General features: G+C 46.2%; 1 protein-coding gene and 2 long non-coding RNA genes across 4 annotated transcripts in view; 2 read left to right on the top strand and 1 right to left on the bottom strand.

The window, feature by feature from the left end:
• Positions 1-1,081: 1,081 nt before the first annotated feature.
• Positions 1,082-19,498, bottom strand: part of HSD17B3 (hydroxysteroid 17-beta dehydrogenase 3) — a 57,939-nt gene continuing 39,522 nt past the window's right edge. Inside the window, exons 4-11 of one of the 2 annotated variants that reach the window (XM_003260525.4) lie at positions 18,626-18,733; positions 17,235-17,302; positions 15,568-15,603; positions 12,364-12,398; positions 11,060-11,141; positions 10,046-10,111; positions 6,496-6,645; positions 1,082-1,346 (exon numbers count right to left, since the gene is read on the bottom strand). In XM_003260525.4, the coding sequence (XP_003260573.1) occupies positions 1,236-1,346; positions 6,496-6,645; positions 10,046-10,111; positions 11,060-11,141; positions 12,364-12,398; positions 15,568-15,603; positions 17,235-17,302; positions 18,626-18,733 (656 nt within the window). In that variant the 3' untranslated portion in view covers positions 1,082-1,235. The remainder of the gene's footprint in view (positions 1,347-6,495; positions 6,646-10,045; positions 10,112-11,059; positions 11,142-12,363; positions 12,399-15,567; positions 15,604-17,234; positions 17,303-18,625; positions 18,734-19,498) is intronic. The other variant, XM_003260526.4, reaches the window with a different exon arrangement.
• LOC115831463 lies at positions 1,180-5,405 on the top strand. The gene is made up of 2 exons (XR_004026952.1): positions 1,180-1,262; positions 4,694-5,405. It is a non-coding gene; the product is annotated as an uncharacterized LOC115831463 (long non-coding RNA).
• LOC105738458 lies at positions 12,271-16,078 on the top strand. The gene is made up of 3 exons (XR_001114263.2): positions 12,271-12,417; positions 13,031-13,143; positions 15,398-16,078. It is a non-coding gene; the product is annotated as an uncharacterized LOC105738458 (long non-coding RNA).

Here is a 19,498-nt window from a genome sequence, read left to right as displayed (position 1 = left end):
CCAGCCAACAACTCCCTCAATCTCCGGACAAGTAAGGATGCAGTCCTTCAGATAATTCTAGACCTAGGGCTGGACACATCACTCCATGTGTCCCCAGCACCCCAAGAGTTGAAGACCCTCAGAAACCTCATTTCTAGTTACCAACTCCTGCATTAGAGCAACGGTTTTTTAAACATTTTGAGTATCCTATCCTATGTTTTTGTTTTTACCAACAGTCTTACATAGAACCCCAAATATAAATAAAATAGATAAAGCTGGTGTTGCATTCATTAATATGGGTCAGGAGGAGACCAGAAACTGGCCTGATGTAACTGTTGCCTGACGTCTTCCTCTGTTCAATGTGAAAGGTAAATAAATATTGGGACCCCAAAATCCCTAAGCCAACGGGACAAATCAGGCTGGGAGCTGCGTCAGGTAAACCTGCCTCCCATTTTATTCCTAAATAAGATGACTACAAAGAAAAAAAGCTACAGACCTCCTTCGCAATTTGCCCACTAGGAAATTCCTTGTGTGTCCCAAGACCTTTACCCTAAAATGGTTCTGCTGAATTTTATCCTGACAATGTAAATTGATCACTTATCTTCACAAGATGGAGAGAAAGGACAAAACTCAAAGTCATCTCTCTGCTCACCTGAGACAAGTGCACATCTGATTGCTTCCTCTAATGTAAAAAAGCTGAGTCACTGAGCTAGCCAAGGCATAAGTGACTATTCCTCTACCCCCTCCCACATGTGAATTGTGTATTTGGTGAAAGGCTGATCAAAGACTCAAAAGAATGCAACCACTTGTCTCTTATCTGCCCATACCTTTGCAAAGTTTCTTCCTCTTTCCCCAATATTCTCCCTTTAAATATTGAAGCCTTCAAAATCATCATTGGAGAAAGGCACAAACCTGCCTCCCAGGTGCACGTCCTTAACCTTGGCAAAATAAACTTTCTAAATGATTGAGATCTGTCTCAGACACTTTTTGGTTCACACCAATTTCCTGGGTCTTTCAGGAACCCTGTTTGAGAACATGTGAGCACTTCAAGACAACAGCACAGATTGGCACCACAACTTTCCCAGAGATCATCAGACTCAAGTAAAGTTGCAAAAAATGTGTATTCTATGCCTCTGTGACCCCAGCCCCCTCCATCTCCGGCGGACTAGGTTGAAGTGCTGGTCTGCTCCTCTGGTCCTCTTCAGCCAGCATGGGACTGGTGAGGAAAAGGCTGTGCTGGACTCCTCACCGGCCGGCTACCTGACCTTGGTGTTGAGCTTCAGGTATGCCACATAGTGTGTCAGGAGCAGCCTTTGGAAGGCACCGCTGTAGAAGGCCCAGGCCGGGATCAGGCTCAGAAAGCCCGCCTTAAACAGAAAGAAGCGTCAGTGTTGGGGAGGAAGGAATAACAAGTACCTCAGTTGGTCTTTGTGGTCTTTAAAAATATTTTTTCTGACTACTAAAGTGGAGCCCCAGAACCTTTTATGTAATTGATAAAGTTTAAGCGTCTTGTGACACTTTCTCAGCACACAAAGTTTTCTCAGACACCAAAGGAACCAGTCCTTTTAAACTCCTTTGGACGACCTAGTAGGATCAGCCCTAAGGAATTTTTTTTTTCTTTGAGACAAGGTCTTGCTCTGTCGCCCAGGCTGGAGTGCAGTGGCACGATCACGACTTACTGCAGCCTCAACCTCCTGGGCTCAAGGGATCCTCCCACTTCAGCCTCTTGAGTAGCTGGTACCATAAGAGTGTGTCACCATGCCTGGCTAATTTTTTCTTTTTTTTTTTTTTTCAGAGACAGGGTCTCACTATGTTGCCCAGGTTGTTCTCAAACTCCTGGACTTAAGTGATCCTCCTGCTTTGGCCTCCCAAAGTGTTGGGATTACAGGTGTGAGCCACCGTGCCCGGCCTGGAAATTCTAAATGAAGAGAACTCTGTGTTAACCACCTCCCTGACTTACTTTTTCTCTTAGTATGTCCCCACTTGTCTTCAAGTCCTTTCTACCAAGCTTCTGTTAAAATGAGGATCCTGGGCCAGGCATGGTGGCTCACACCTGTAATCTCAGCACTTTGGAAGGCCAAGGCAGGTGAATCACTTGAGGTCAGGAGTTCGAGACTAGCCTGGCCAACATGGTGATACCCTGTCTCTACTAAAAATACAAAAATTAGCCAGACGTGATGGCACATGCCTGTAGTCTCAGCTACTCGGGAGGCTGAGGCAGAAGAATCGCTTGAACCCAGGAGGTAGAGGTTGCATTGAGCTGAGATCACACCATTGCACTCCAGCCTGGGTGACAGAGTGAGTCTGTCACAAATAAATAAATAAATAAAATAAGGATCCAGGAGAGAATCAGAAGTGCTTTCCATCATTTGGCACAACTCCAAGGCATAGTGGGCGCTAAGGAAATACGTGAAGCCTGGATGAATGGAAGTCAGTCACAGAAAGGTAGAGATTATCGACATGCAGCACTTGCTTTTCAAAGAGGGGGAAGCCTTCAGTTCAATGCATTTCAGGCTGTAGGTACAGGCCTTGAAAGATTCCTTGCCACCAAATTGCAACTGTGTCTTGCACAGTTCTGGGGTCCAGGACCCCAGAAGCAATCATTTTGTTCACAGCATAACTTTATTAATCCAACATGCCTCAATGTACCTACTCCCTACAGAACAACGGGATTCCAACCAGAGGAAAACTTGAGCTTTTAGAGGAGCTGTTCATGTTTTGTCAGCCAGCTCAGATCCTCAGATCTCTGCACTCCTCTGAGATATTCGAAGACAAGGGACTAATGACAGCTTCTGGAAGCCAAAGCTGACCTCTCCTCCCACTAGCCACGTCGCTAAATCAACACAACTTCTTCCTCAAGAACTTTATTTTTCTCTCCGAGCTTTCTTATCTCACAGCAAAATCAAGCCCTTTCAGTAGCTCTGTCTTGAACTAAATGTTTTGCCATAGTGAGGTCAGCCATAAAGAAAATAAGCAAAATAAATTACAATTCCAACCCCCTTAAAAAAGTCCTAAAAGAGTCCCTCTTCCATCTCCATCTTTGTCTACCCCTTCCCAGCCTGGAAGGGCCATGTAGGAGCCAGAAAAGGCTGTGGCCCCAGACAAAAGTGGACTTAAATTCTAACTTCACCATTACCAGCTGGGTGGCCATGGGCCAGCTGTTGCAGCTCTGAGCTTTGTTTTCCTCCATTGTAAAAGGGTGACTCTAAGACCTATCTCACAAGATTATTAGGACAACTAAGCGAGGCAACATGCATGAAGCCTCCAAGCACGACAGGGTCTCTGCAGGTAGGGGCTCCATTCCTGCCTCGGTCCCAGCCCCATGCTCCCTGTGGGTGGAGGGCGTGCTATCTTTGCCTGGCCTCTTGGTAATAAAAGGGTCGCTTATTTACCATTTGATTCTACATGATTGCCTCTCTCTTTAGATACAATGATCTTTCTAAATCTTGGCAAACTCAAAATTGGCTTTAATGATTAAGGTATTTTCATTTATTTTCTCTCCTGTTTCACCAGGCGCAAAAACTCCTTTTCCTGGTCTGTTCTTGGCAACTGTTTGCCTGAAGAAATTAGAATCTGTTATCTAAGAAATTAAAAGGAAAGGTCAAGAAAATATTCAGGCGGGGCACAGTGGCTCACACCTGTAATCCTAGTACTTTGGGAGGCCAAAGCGGGAGGATAGCTGGAGCCCAGGAGTTCAAGACCAGTCGGGGCAACAAAGCGAGCCCCAGTCTCTACAAAAAAAAAAATTAAAACATTAGCTGGATACAGTGGCATTTGCCTATAGTCCCAGCTACTGCGGAGGCTGAGGTGGGAGGATCCCTTGAGCCCAGGAGTTCAAAGAGGCTGCAGTGAGTTGTGATCCTGCACGCACTCCAGCCTGGGCAACATGGCTATGTCAAAATTATTCAACTTTGACCCTGTGTCAAGATAAAATAAAATTTTATTCTATTTTTATAAAAATAAAATGTTTATTTTTCTACAAGGAAACATTTTTCAGATGCTGATGAGTTCTGTTTAAGCCATCAGCATCCTGGAGGACTAAGGTCACAGCGTCCTCCTGAAGGTGGAAGGGATGCCATCCCCACTGGAGAGGGCTAAGCTGTGACACCAAGAAAGTGCACAAGAAATCTGTAGTTTTGGCTGGGCATGGTGGCTCATGCCTGTAATCCCAGCACTTTGGGAGGTTGAGGCAGGCAGATCACCTGAGGCCAAGAGTTGGAGACCAACCTGGCCAACATGGTGAAATCCCGTCTCTACTAAAAATACAAAAATTAGCCAGTTGTGGCAGAGAGCACCTGTAGTCCCAGCTACTCAGGAGGTTGAGGAAGGAGAATCACTGGAACCTGGGAAGTGGAGGCTGCAGCAAGCCAAGATCGCACCACTGCACTCCAGCCTGGGCAACAGTGAGACTCCATCTCAAAAAAAAAAAAAAATCTGCAATTTTTCTTTCCTGGAGATAGTGGGAAGTGGGAGGAGAGAAAGAGAAAGCCATGGTCAGAAGTGTGTCCTCTGTCGGATGTGAGCTCTGGCCTAGGCTGGGAGCTGAAGGATAAGGCCTGGTGCATGAAGGATGGAGAAGTGTGATTCATGAGTAAGGGTGGCACTGAGGGCAAAGGAGGGGCCATGGCTCCCACTCCTCTGGGGTACAACCACAGGAAATTATCTCAGCATGGTGAGACAGGTGCTGAGATTTGGTTTTCCCAGCTTCCTTCAGGTCCACGTTGGTGCTGATGTAGAGATAGCAGCCAGAGGTCTCTGTGGATCAAAGCTGCAGTTGGACCTTGGGCCTGTAGCTGGAGGGGGATGTGGCAGAGTACAGCAGTCTGCTGCCCTCAGTAGCCAGGGAGACCTTGTCAGGGCATCCACTGGCCAAGTCAAAAGGACAGAAAGGTTCATCTCCCTCATCCTCGACAGACATAAACTTCAGCAAGGTGAACAGCCACCCAGGACACCAGCCCACACACATGGAAGGACCGTCATGGACCACAGGGCATCCTCTCCCAGCACCACCTAGTGAGAGAGGCAGGAAGAAGGGAGCCTCCAGGGAAGACTGAACACCTCTCCCTAAATAATAGACTGAGCGTACATTTCCTAAATGGCCAGTTGAGATGACTAGATCAAACTCAGTTTAGACTCATTGGACATTCGATGAATTTTCCTGCAGCAAGTAGTGATCTGGAAAAAGACCAGATCAGCAACAGAAAAAATAAAGACCTTATATCCTCTCTGCATGTCTGCTTTGTAGTGTGAGTTACATTGGTGATTCTGCACATTGTTGAGGTTCTACATAAAAATAGCAAGTAATTGAGAAAGTTCAATATCTCTTGCCAGAGTCTTCTTTAAGTCCCAGCAGATAAAGGAATGCTTTGGGAGACTTTAGCGCGTGGAGCCATGAATCCTTCTAGCATCCATGAAAGACAGAGAGAGAGATCCAATTCCCGTAGTGGAAAAGCCAGTGAGACAGAGGAGGAAGTTGGCAGATGATGGGTAAGTGAGGAAACCCCATCTAACTTTCTTTGGTGGGACTGGAGTCAGAGCTATGCCAACGTTATGTTTGTTTCAGTATTAGTGAGCAATACTCAAGTCTACCTTTGTTTCATGTTTGTATTTGTTTTTAAAAGCAGCCCAGGAGTCGTAAGAGCCTCTTCTGCCATATGCTGCATCTGTGGCGTGCTGGAGCTGGCTTGTACTCACTCATAAGAGCCCGCTGTGATCATTCTCAGCAAACTAACACAGAAACAGAAAACCAAACACCACATGTTCTCACTCATAAGTGGGAGTTGAACAATGAGAACACATGGACACAGGGAGGGGAACATCACACACCGGGGCCTGTCGGGGGGTGGGGGGCAAGGGGAGAGAGAGCATTAGGACATATACCTAGTGCACGCGGGGCTTAAAACCTAGATGATGGGTTGATAGGTGCAGTAAACCACCATGGCACATGTATACCTATGTAACAAACCTGCACGTTCTGCACATGCATCCCGGAACTTAAAATAAAAATGAAAACTAAAAAAAAGAGGAGTGCACCATGCACTCCTCAATTCATGCACACAGCGTCATGTCGGTGGCTTAAACTCAGCCATGCTGGAAGTGTTTATACCATAGAAGTCAAACGCTACACGTCAAAGTGGTTTGTGTTTGTTTTGTTTTTTTCCCTGGAGGGCTGATAGCTAAACATTGACTGGAATAGAGGGTCAAGAGAAGACAGCAGCCCCCACGTGGAAGCGCCATATATCTTGGTCTTCCCTGCCCAAGAGCTCCTGGGAGCCACCTTACTTTCTGAGGGGAGGAGGGAGGCAGCCAAGAATGAGACTTGCCAACTTCGGGGTTATCTAGAGGCTGAGCTCCCAGGCTCTGGCTTCTCCCCACCTTGCCATATAGTCCTCGTCCTTGGCTATATTAACACATCAATGAGTGCTCCAGCAGCAAGGAAGAGCTAGCCCAGCCCTGCCAGGGCCACCTGCATGTACTCCCTCCCTGGCTTCAAGAAAAGGAGAAGTTATCAATTACCAAGATTTCATGGGCAAGGCAGCCACAGATTTCACCTCCAATTGTGACATAATTCAGTGACTCTTTGACAAATTCATCAGCAGTCTTGGTTATCACGTTGGTATTTAGATACTTTGTCATTGCAGTCGAGACAGCATATGGGGTCAGCACCTACAACGGGAAACAAAGACCATGGCACAGAAGCAATCCATCCCAGGAAGAAGACTCTGAGAAATTAACACTCGAGTCCCCATCCCACCATTTCCCAACTCTTCTCTTCCTAGGTAAAGTTTTAAGATCTTCAGTGGAAAAAGGCACACAGTACTGGCACAGAGCTGGGAATCAGAAATTTGTTTTCTCAAGATGAGAACCTAGCCAGCCAACATCGGGTGGCCCAAATGCCCTGCCCAACACACAGTGTGAATGGGAAGAACTCGGGTCTCTCTCTCAGAACCGAGTTGCAAGACAGCAAATAAAAATACAGGATGTCCAGTTAAATTTGAAGTTCAGACAAACAATGAAAACCACTTCAGCACAATCGTGTCCCAAGTATTGCATGGGACATACTCATACTGAAAACTATTCATAGGCATCTGAAATTCAAATTTAACTGGAAGTCCTGTATTTAATCTGGCAACTCTATCTCAGAAGTTTGTTTCTAATACCTATAACCAAAGTTGGAGCAACTGAAAGCACTCTGGATTCCCACTTTCACACTTCAGTTAGGAACCAAGAGTAGCACATACCTCATAACCTTTTCCTGTTGTGGTAAGAAAAACAATCACACATCGTGCCCTAAAAACCCAACACCATGTTTCCACCTGTGGGCTAACCACATTGTGGCCTGGCATGGGGATTCATAATGGGGTTTTATTACCTTAGTCCCAGAACAAAGGGTTTGGCATCTTTAGAAAGAAAAAAGGCTGGCATGGTGACTCATGCCTGTAATCCCAGCATGTTGGGAGGCCAAGGCAGGACGATTGCTTGAGCCCAGGAGTGCAAGACCAGCCTGAGCAACATGGCAAAACTTCATCTCCATTAAAAATAGAAAAATTAGCCAGGCACGGTGGCACGTGCCTGTAGTCCTAGCTACTTAGGAGGCTGAGGCAGGAGGATCCACTGAACCTGGAAGGCAGAAGTTACAGTGAGCCAAGATCGTGCCACCACACTCCAGCCTGGGCTACATCAGAGTGAAACCCTGTAAAAAAAAAAAAAAAAAAAGAAAGAGAGAGAGAGAGAGAAAGAGAGAGAGGAAGAAAGAAAGAAAGAAAAGAAAAGAAAAGAAAAAAGAAAAAGTAAAAAAAAATCCACAAAAGTTTTCTAGGTTTTTTCTTCACATCACATTTGGAATTACATTATTTCATAATTGAACCCAATTATGAGTCAGTTAATCCAAATGAGCAGGTTCCTATGGAAATTAAAGCATGATTAATTTGTATAACACTTTTCTTCCAAGGATCTCAAAGTGTTACTCTTTGAGAAATATAAGGAGTGTGCTTTCTCCACCACAGTTTCCAGATAGGGAAGTAATGATAAGTATTTTCATTCTTAAGTGATTTGGGGTTGACAAAACACCTGTATGTACAAGATAGGGGCTCAATAAATATTGTTTAAACATATGTACTTATTTCTTCATTAGATATTTATTACAACCCAGAGATATAAGCAGGCATTATAAGCCCCTTTTTATGGATGGGAAAACTGAGGCTCACAGAGTTTAAACAAGCTGACCAGGATCACTCAGATGATAAGTGGTAGAGCTGTGATGAAATTCAAACCCAACTCCACAGTACATGCTTTTTCATTCATTCAGCGAGTATTTATTCATTCAGCGAGTATTTATTCATTCAGCGAGTATTCACTGAGTGTGCGTTCGGAGAGACCAATTGGTTTTTGAAAGATCACAGTCTTTTCACTTTCTCCTCCTTGCTAGAAGAGCACCTCCAAGTTCTCTGCATCAGGGAAGGGACAAGGGACACCATTTCCCCACCCACATCTCCTCTTGACCCTGCTGCTCCATGGTACCCACTACCTCGACAGAGGGTCACGTGGCTAGGAAGCAGGTGGCTGCGATGATCATTCATGTTTAGAAATCACCAAGGATTCTTGGTTCCTTCTTCTTCCAGACACATGCATAATAGAATTGCACCTCCTGACCCCCTGTGGCTGTGTAGGACCATGCAACCAGAGTTGGCCAGTGATTTATGAACAGAGGTGACATGTGTCATCTCTGGGCCAGAGCATTTCATTGTCAAAGCAGGACCCACTAGAACTTCCCACTCCTTTTCCTCTGGCATGTGGGCTGCTTCATCAGCCTGGGGCCCTGTGTCAGCACGGTGAGCCAATGTCTTCTGTGAACCCACAGTGCATGTGTCACGTGAATGCAAAATAGGACTTCGTTGTTTTAAGCCACTGAGATTTTAGGGGTTATTTTTTACTGCAGCAAACTTAGCCCAGACAGAGTTGCAGCATTACAAAAGGGAAACCCCAGCTTCAGCTGGGAGTGGGAGCACGGAGAGCCCAGCATGGAAGCAGGACCCTCTGATGGGTCAGACGGCTTCCGCATGGCAGAGAAAGGGACTGTGACCCGGTGGCAAGGCTGTAACAACCACTCAGTATGGCTCAGAAATGATATTATTGGCCAAATTCCTACCATTGACTCATATCTGCCTACTTAATGTGCTTTACCCTGTAGCTGGTTAGTTTATAGGAACAGCCGCCTAAAATACTCTCACTGGATACTTTAATTGAAAATCAGTGTGTGCAGCAATAATTTCAAAGATATAATTTTGAGTGTGCCTTTCTCCATTTGTAATAGTATATCGTAAAACTTCTTCCCACACAACAATAACAAAACAAAACAAAAACTCTGTTTATTCTGCGTTCCAGAAACTACCTAACTCTAACTCTGTTGCTGAACCAAGCACAAATAAATCACCAGCACTTTGGGAATCACATTGCTCAGCCTGCAGCAGGCAGTGACAGCCCAGCTCTGCCTAGGTGAGGACAGGTCATCTCCACGACATAGGTGGAAGGGAAGCAGAGTGCCTCCTCCTCACCTGCTCAAGAATCAGAGCGTGGGGACCTCTGTGGCCCACCACAGAAGGACCCCTCCCCTGGTGACTAGCCCCTCCCCTCGTTCAAACTCGGATCAAGTGCCCAGTTTTGTTTTGTTTGCTTCTTCTCCAGAATTCCTCCCATGTAAGCTTGTGTCCTGTACCGGGGTCAGAGAGGAAAAGCCACAACCAACCCTAATGTCTGCTCTGATGAAGCATCAGGTAGCAAGAAGGTCCACAGCATTTCTGAGCAGCCACTCCCCTCCCCTATTTCCTCCTCCAGCACCCAGGGCGCGGGGAAGGGCAACAGAAGCCACAGCAGCAGGTGGGACTGAGGCGCCCCAAAAGCCCACGTGGCACCCCCAGCTCATCTTCCTGCTGACCACATGTGCGCAGCCAGACCCGCAGGAGGCAGTGGCCCCAGCCGCGGGAGGTCCGGAGTAACCCTTCTCAAGGACTCACAGCCGCCCACCTCCACTGGATGATGACAAGGACTCCACAGCTGCCCACCTCACCTGGATGATGACTTCTTTTGCTTTATATTCCTCTTGCAGGGCCTTGGAAAATGTGCACACAAACGCCTGGAGCAAGAAGGAGAGACACCTGAGGCCCCAGAGTGAGCTCCCTTGTCAGAGCCAACTTCCTCTGACTTCAAGGGGCACTGCAGAGACACTACCTGCTGGACCTTAAAATAAAGTGGGGAGCTCTGGGTACGGAGGGTACGGAGTTTCAGCTGCACAGGGTGAATATGTTCTGGAGATCTACTATACAGCATGGTGACAAAAGCTAACAATCATAGACCACATACCTGAAAATTGCTAAGCAAGTAGATCTCAGGGGTCCTCACCACAAAAAAAACCGGTAAGTATGTGAGGTCACGGATATGTTAATTTGCTTGACTTGGTCATTTCACAACATATACATATATCAAAATATCACCTTGCATACTATAAATAGACACAATTTTTATTTGTCAAATACGCCTTAATAAAGCTGGAGAGTGGGGCAGAAAGAGGGTAAGGGAAAAAATGAACCAGCTTGCCTTGATGGGAGTTAGCACTTCATTGCCCGGTCTGGGAAGAGGACTTCCCACTCAGCAGTGAAGTCTGTTTTGGGATAAATCCATCCCTAGGGCCACTGCATAGATTAACCTCCCTTGTACAGCACCCCCTCCTCCTCAGGCTGTTTTTATGACTAGGGCATGGGGACACCAGGCTAGATCTCCCAGTCTGGAAGGAAGCTACAGTGTCATTTGTCAGCAGGAAGACGGCAAGTGCTCCCAGAGGAAGTGAGTGGGGCTGGCATCCCCAGAGGCTGGCCAAGTTGTGCACCGGAGGGCTTCGTGTGCCCAGAGCAGGTGCTTTATTCTAATTTCCTCTTGGACTTCCCAGTGACTAGCTCAGCCCTGCACATAAGAGAGCGTCTCCAGGCAAACCTTTCCATCACCTTGCCAGATGATCAAAGGAAATTGCCAACTGGGAGAAATAAGAGGAAGAAGGAAGAGACTTGGAAGTCATGACATCACTCACCTTGGAAGCTGAGTACATGGAGTAGAGAGGCCAAGGAAACAGGGCTATCCCGGAAGAAATGTTCAGGATGAGACCTTTCCGCCTGAAAGGCAAAGAAGCAAAGTTCCCATGGTTTTGTTGCCCTACCTGACCTTGAGTACAAAGAAAACAAAGGGGCCCGTGTGAACATTGGCGGACTCGGCCCTTTCTAGGCTTCCGCAAGTGCTAGGGGCTCTGCTTCTAGGAATGGTAAGTGAACTTCCCCTACCTTCCCCTGGAGGGCGCCACACAGCGATGTCTGAACTTCCCCTACCTTCCCCTGGAGGGCGCCACACAGCGATGTCTGAACTTCCGCCCCACAGTGATGCCACCTGGCAGTCATGTGACATCACATGACTTCCCACCTGCCCTAACCCCACACCTTGGGGCTTAGTATCACATAATATGAGGGGCTTGCTCCTGGAAACAGGCTGTGCTACAACTGAGGTCTCTCCACCAAAATACTGATAACCAGCTCAGCTCAGGGTTTAAGGGGAGAGAATCCTTCTCCCCTAAATGTGACTACATGAGCTGCTGGTCCCTTTGGACTCAGGACCCACAGCAGGACAGATGTCACATGGTGGAATATTGTCTTGGGTAGAATTTCACAGTCCAGGACCTGCTCACACAGATACCCTATGCAAGTCTCCAGGAGCCTTACTTGTCCTTTTGAAATTCAATATTCTTAATCCTTCCCAATTAGACGGATTCAATGGAGGGGCAGGGGACAAGAAACTGCAAATTAGAATCCAAGGCCAAGCCCCTTCTTCTTCTAGGGAAGATAAGCTATCAAGCATTTGCTTTTAATGAACACACCTGAGAAAAACCAACTCCCAAATGGGCATTGGAATATGGTGACATAAATATGGAATAAGTGGAGGAGCTGACAGAGCAGCGATTTTCACACTAAATCGGAATATTATCTCTGACAAAAGCTGAAATTCCTAACAAAGAGATGGTCTTGATCTCGGGCCAACTTCTGAAGTTTTCTTTTACACTCAACATTAGTTAATTTTTCTTTAATCCAGTGTGTGCTGAAACCGCCTTTCTCTTCCTCCCTCCGATATGTGTTACATTTGATCTTCACGTGAGCTTGTCTATTTGCAGAGCTGGCCTGGCCCAGAACGTTATGTTTTTTTTTCCCATAATCACCGTGTGCTTTCATCATAGCTGTTATCGTTTGTTAAAGCACAGCCAGATGGACTCTGTGTCCCCAGTCCCCGAGTTAGCTGACCGCCAGGGCAGGGAGGCCATGTTGCTCCACACTTTTTTGAAGAGGGCCTTACCTTGATTCCATATGTTTCAGAATTAGCTGTGTCATCTACAAGAGAAGGCCAAAGGTGAGCCCGACAAGGAACTAAGTAGCAGTGCAAGGGGGTGGGATGGAAACAGGGAAGGGAGCGCAGGAGGAAGCTAGGAAAGAGCCTCATCTTCTCAGACGGCCTTGAAAATTGCTGGCACTCATTGGAGGTCACTCTGGCCACATTAGAGTCTGGCTGGAACCCACAGGAGCCAACCTAGACAGATGACAGGCTGCTCTGGGGCCTCTGGTTTCTTCCCCCTAAAGCTAATGTCTTCCTGGAAAATGAGGGCAGTGAAAAATTGGGGGAATTGGCTTATGGCTATGGGACCAACACTGAGGTTCCCATGATACTCTTCATTCTGCGGGACAGGCAAAAGTGGACTGGCCATGAGTTGGAATTGGGGAACTATGGGGAAACCTAACAAGACTCTGTAGAGAGAAGGACACCTCTTTGATTCAACAGCAGCCGCTTACGCAGCCCGCGGCTGGGCTGTGAAATAGCTCTGTGGACACAGTGCGTGGCCACTCCTGTGTATTGGAATTACAAGAGCCTGGAGAGGCCCCTTCCCCCTCCCAGCCTACAGAACCCTGAAAAGGTCTTCCCTGCCATTTCGGGAGCCTAAAAGAACTTTTTGTTTCAAAATTACAAGGTACACATTTTACAAATGAAGGAAGGGGCAACCCCACGGACTGAAATGTTCTCTGAGGTAGAATTGACCGGAATCAGGCCTGGCAGGCCTGGAGCAGATCCTGACTGCAGCAGGTTTGAGACAAGGGACCCAAGTGAAAGGAGAGGGGTGGAGACATCAAGGCACCTGGGGACCGGAAGACACAGGCTGCCCATTTCTCCATGCTGTCCAGGAGCCCTGCAGCAGCTCCTCACAGGTGCCCGCTCCCAGGCCGGGCCCCAGCCTGTCTCACAGCCTCCAGGGAATGTCTTCGCTGCTGGGGGGCCAGGGGGCCAGGGCAGTGGAGGGGGTGGGGCTCTCTAGAACCACTGGGCTGCCTCTGCAACACTGGATTTTGGGGAAGAAGAGGGAGGATGAGGGGCGAGATAGTGTCAGCCCGCTTTCCGTGAATCACTTCATAGGGATATTATATGAGCCTTGTCAGCCAGCACCCACATTGCCTCAAAGCCTCCCGAATGAACTCACTAGCCCTGTTGGCTGAATGATCCCAATTAGAGAGACAACACTGAATCTTGTTGGTCCCCGCCTCAAGGCTTCCAATATTCAGTTTCTTATTCCACCTTCCCTTTGCCTTCAAACGCATATTCTCCCATCCCTGCCCCGAAAGAGAACTCGACTATCTCCAGATGGCTCCTTTAAAATAGTGCAGCTTCACTAGTCATGCTTCTAACCAGCATGGTTCACTGGGGCATGGTATACTTAGAAGCTAAACTTCAATTTATTTTCTTTGTTACTTAGGGAACTTAGTGTCTGTCAATATATAACTTTTTTAAACAAATCAAAGCATTTCTCTGCTAAAGGAGTCAGAGGGTTGTCAAGTGCATTTGGGAAATGCCTATGATCAAACAGCCCAAGACTAAAAGGTCAGTTGTAAAATAATGTGAAAGACTTTAGTGGTAAGGCTGCAGATGACAGTTAGACATATAAAACTCACAATTACATCAGCTGGGGGCTCCAAAAACCCATCGATTGCTAAGCACAAAAAGATGTGTGTACCCAATAGCAACTGAGCAGGAAACCATAAAATACCAGCATGCTTACAGAAAAACAACAAAATAGTTATTGTCAGCCCAACTTACTCACCTGAAAAAAAAAAATTTTTTTTGTCTACTCTGCCTCCATTTCCCCTCCTTATCTTAACAGCAACCTGGCTTTCTTTGGGAAATCTGTCCTCTCCTACTGCCAGTCCACGTTGTTCAGATGGGTGAGACTGAGCCTTCTGCTACTCTCCAACCAGGGTCCCAGCTCCTTGAAATCAGGAATCAGACTTTACTCATCACTGCAGTCCCACTGACCTTCCAGAGTGGTCACCAAGGCTGCCATATACAGCTGTGAATGTTGTGTACTGAGCAAGGTGTGGGGTTAGTGCAAGTGGGAAGCTCAGAGCTCACTCACAAGCCACGTGCCCTAGTAGAGGAAGAGGACTGTGTCCCCAGAGGAAGGGGGAACACGTCATTCACACAAAATCCTCATCTACTCACCAAGTCACACAGCCACAAGCTGTGTCCATTCTTAAACAGTACCTTTCTCTAAATTGTCTACATAGGATAGCTTTGAGGGACTCATGCTATACATCTTTGTGCAGCTGACCCTCATCAAAGAGCTTGAATGCTGAATGGTGCCTAAGACATCTCCTGATCCACAGCCATTTTTTTTTTTTTTTTTTTTTGGAGACAGAGTCTTGCTCTGTCGCCCAGGCTGGACTGCAATGGCACAATCTCGGCTCACTGCAACCTCTGCCTCCCTGGTTCAGGCGATTCTCCTGCCTCAGCCTCCCAAGTAGCTGGGATTACAGGTGCCTGCCACCATGCCCGGCTAATTTTTGTATTTTTTAGTAGAGACAGGGTTTCACCATGTTGGACAGGACGGTCTCCAACTCCTGACCTCAGGTGATCCACCTCGGCCTCCCAAAGTGCTGGGATTACAGGCATGAGCCACCGCGCCCAGCCGATCCACAGCCTTTTAATAGCGGATGCAGAATGTCAAGTTCAAGGAGGCTACCTAACTTGTCCAATGCTGTCCAACTAATTAGTAGCTGTGCTGGGACCAGAACACAGATGAATTTGAGCTTTGATTCAACAAATATTTATTGAACAACAAAAGTCCAGAAAATCCAAGCCACGCCCTCCATCAGTTTTCCAGAGTGAGCTTTCCTCTATCTACAAAGCCTAAAATTAGAGGAAGATACTAATTTTTTTAGAGTTGCCTTGGAATCCTGAATACGTTTCAGCATCATCGAGCTTAGTGTGTTCCGACATGTGACAAAACTGAAAGCAGAAATAGAATTCAGATACAAGGGAGAGTTGAATCCATTACTGTATTTTCTAGATGAAAACCAGAACAAGACAATTACAAGACCACGACATGGCCTCTCAACTAAGTGTGGTTCGATTTCAAGGAATCCTGCTTCTACAGTGGATGGGCACAATTCTCCTGAGTTGCCAAATTTCAACAGTTACTACATGTTAATGCATTTCGCACATATATTGATCACATACCTTGACTACGGAGGTGATGTTACAATGGATGAGGCTCTGTAATAAATAATCACAACCACACATCAGCCGGATGATTAGAGAAATTCTCCTGGAAAGTAGTTGGTGCTAAAGAACGATGAAGTGGTCAAAAGTGCGTGTCTGAAGGGTTTCATCACTCACCCTGCAAATTAGGCTCATAACTGACTTCCAGCAAGCATGCACTAGCATCAAGAAACATCTGACTCCCATTCTGTCATTCTGTACCTACGTCATCTTGACTAGACGTCAATTAAGAGTTTCCTGGAAAACTTAGAACTATATTCCTGGAGGAATATAAATACGGTTTTTCAAAGGGAGCTACTCCATTCCCAGCTGGAGGAAGAGGGGTTAGCCTATGTGAGTCTAGTAGAACAGAAAGGCAAATGGTTGTATAATATAAGGTAGAGGTTCTGGGCTATGGAAGGCAGGTAAAGAAACCACTAGAATCACCCAAGATAAAGAGAAAGGACAAGAGGATGGACACGGACACTAGCACAAACGCAGACACACACAGGCAGAGGAGCAACCCTGGAACTTGCTTCATGGAGAGACATAGATTTGTGCCAGAAACAGAGTGTGAGAGACAGAGCCCACGCAGGAGACGTGTGGTCCAGAGAGGAGTTCAGGAGTTTGGTGAGGATGTGCAGCAGCGCCCAAGCAGTCTGGCATTATCACCCAGTACAGCAGACTCAGGGCTTACACATGACAATGGGATACCTGCAGAAGTGGGGAATGGAAGCATGACAGCCTGTTCAGATTGGTGTAGCCCTATGGCTCCAAAGGTCAGGGCCTAAGGAAGGGTCAACAAATTGTGCCTTCAAAAACTGTTAAATGCGGCCGGGCGTGGTGGTTCACGCCTGTCATCCCAGCACTTTGGGAGGCCGAGCCAGGCGGATTACCTGAGGTCAGGCGTTCAAGACCAGCCTGACCAACATGGTGAAACCCCGTCCCTACTAAAAATACAAAAATTAGTTTGGCATGGTGGCGGGCGCCTGTAGTCCCAGCTACTCAGGAGGCTGAGGCAGGAGAATCTCTTGAACCCGGGAGGCGGAGGTTGCAGTGAGCCGAGATCATGTCACCGCACTCCAGCCTGGGTGACAGAGGGAGACTCCATCTCAAAAAGAAAAAAAAAGAACTGTTAAATCCATTAAAAATGTACTCCCAACCAACAATGGCAGTCATGGGTCTGAGCCAAGTTTACTGAACTTACAATCCTGCCAGCCATAGAGTTTGTGTCATGTACTTCCCTCACACTGAAAGTTAAACAAACCTTAGTACCTGGGAAGACAGAGAAAGCCAAAGAGCTGGTCTTCTCCCATATATATGTTCACAGCTGCGAATGTGTTAGGCAGAATTACCCTTTATAAAGTGGAGTGCAGTGCCCCAAAAGGATAGGACAATGGACAGGTAAGTTTTGATGGGCAGAGAAGGAGGAAGATGTCCATATCCTAGAGATATCGTGAAAAGTGGTACTCTTGACTGTGGATCGAGTGCTAAGGTGAAGAGAAAAGGGGGCCTCAATACATACAATCCAGGATTTCGGCCAGATGAACGCTTCCATCACGCCTTCCCAGGCCTGACTCATTACCCAGCCAGGGGACCCAGAACCTGGGTAAGAGGAATCTATACACAGAAGAGCACAAGTCTACCTGGATTTCATCCGGTGCGTTCAGGAAATGGCTTGGGAGAAGGTTTGGAAGCATTCCGACATTGTTGACTGGCAGAAAGAAGCGAAACAAAAATGTGTCAGAAGATCAGGTGGGAGATTTTCCCAAAGAAACATGTACAAAAAGATTGACATGTAAGATTGTTCATCGCAGGATGATTTGATAACAGTGAGGAAACTGGAGGGAAATTTTGTCCAGTAATAGGAGACACCTTCAATGAATCATGGGGTTGTCATATGTTGGAATGCAGTGTAGTCATTAAAAACTATGGCTGGGCTGCTTACATGGGAGAACATGCATGATGTAAGTTTTTTTTAAATATATGACAAAACAACACATAAGTATAATTCCAGTTTTGAAAATATGTGTGTTTAGGATTAGAAAAATATGCACCAAAATGCTATCTCAGAATATTGGGATTTTAAGAGATTCATATTTATTTTATCAGCCTGTCTATTCTTTCCAATTTTTCTGCAATGATATGCTGTACACTTTCATATGTAAAAATGTAATTATTTTTAAAATTCAGCAGAAGGTTTAGAAATCCAATTTGACTTTCTTCTATATATACTATAAACACTGCACTGTGCACGTGGCCATAAAGTACCTTGTCTATAAATCATTACAGAAATAAATATTATCTTGTTTTCTGAATAAGAAAGAGAGTCAATTCTCAACTAACTATACTATTTCATGGATCAATCACAGCAATGTTTGTTTGCTAAACTAATTCCTTTAGGCCAATGTTTCTGGGATTCTTTTTCTGCCAAATGTCAATGTCAGTTCCATAAAAGAAAATTCATTTTAATATTAGAAAATATAGTTGGTCCAGCCGGGTGCAGTGGCTCACACCTGTAATCCCAACACTTTGGGAGGCCGAGGCGGGTGGATCACGAGGTCAGGAGTTTGAGACCAGCCTGGCCAATATGGTGAAACCCCGTCTCTACTAAAAATACAAAAATTAGCTGGGCGTGGTGCCAAGCGCCTGTAGTCCCAGCTACTCGGGAGGCTGAGGCAGGAGAATCGCTTGAACCTGGGAGACAGAGGTTGCAGTGAGCCAGGAACACCACTGCACTCCAGCCTGGGCGACACAGCGAGACTCCATCTCAAAAACAAAAAAAAAAAAAAAGAAAAGAAAATATAGTTGGGGGTTGAAATATGTATATTTGATACATTCCAAACCAATATATAAATGTTTTTATTCAGTAATGCCTCTAGAAGAAGTGCGCTTTGATATTCAACTTAATGGGACAGCTTAAAATACAGTCACGGTTTGAGTATAAATCACCATGAAATAATCAAGTGTCACTAATCAATGTCAGGTTATTTCACTGATGTATGACAACAAGCTTTGCATCTTGCAATTCACTTACCTAAAATTCCAATTTCTAAGCCTGTAAGTTTTTCTTTAATATGCTCATAGATGTCATCTTTTGTAAAATCTGCTTGTATAATCTTCACACTCCTCCCTGTAGTCCGCTCTACATGAGAGACAACAGTTTTTTTAATGAACAGGGATCCAAATGCCCCCCTGCCCATGAAGTGTCCCCCAGTGCTCCTGTATTACCTGAGCAGACATTGAAGAGGACAGCCCATTGCCCCAAATAGAAATGGGACATGGCTCTGGGTAAATGTTGGGAGGTGCTAAGATTGGTGAATGGTGGTTCCTACGTGTCTCTAAGAGTTACTGCAGGGACACGTATATGCATTAAGATAGAATTACTGCAGCGGTTCTCAAAGTGGAGTCCATAAATCACAGCATCAGGGTTACAGGGAAACTTGTCAGAAATGCAAATTCTCGGGCTCTACCCCAGACCTGCTGCATCAGAAACTCTGTGGGCGGAGCCCAGCCAGCCACCTGCTTAACACACCTCCGAGGGACTCTGCTGCTTGCTCAAGTTCGAGACCCTGGACTGACAGCTGTAAAAGCAAGGTCTGACACTGCCTCTGCCTACAAGTGTCAAGTCTCCTCCACACAGACCCAGCAACTCTTTATATTCGTCCAATGCTTTAGCATTCACAGAGCATTTACATACACAATGTCTTACGGTCATCATCCCTACAACCTTCTAAAGTAGGCATTATGACTTTCATTTTCCAGAGGAGAAAATGAAGGCTCAGAGAAGCTAACTGACATAGCCAAGACCATCCAGTCTTTGGTCACTCCACGTTCAATGCGTTCCCCACTACTCTGTGTTAACTTGCCTTCTGTGGGAGTTTTCCGTCAGATGTGAAAGCTATAGAGT

Source organism: Nomascus leucogenys, chromosome 1a (genome assembly GCF_006542625.1).
Source record: "Nomascus leucogenys isolate Asia chromosome 1a, Asia_NLE_v1, whole genome shotgun sequence".
Classification (NCBI taxonomy): Eukaryota; Metazoa; Chordata; class Mammalia; order Primates; family Hylobatidae; genus Nomascus; species Nomascus leucogenys.
This window is presented reverse-complemented; position numbering and strand designations above follow the sequence as displayed.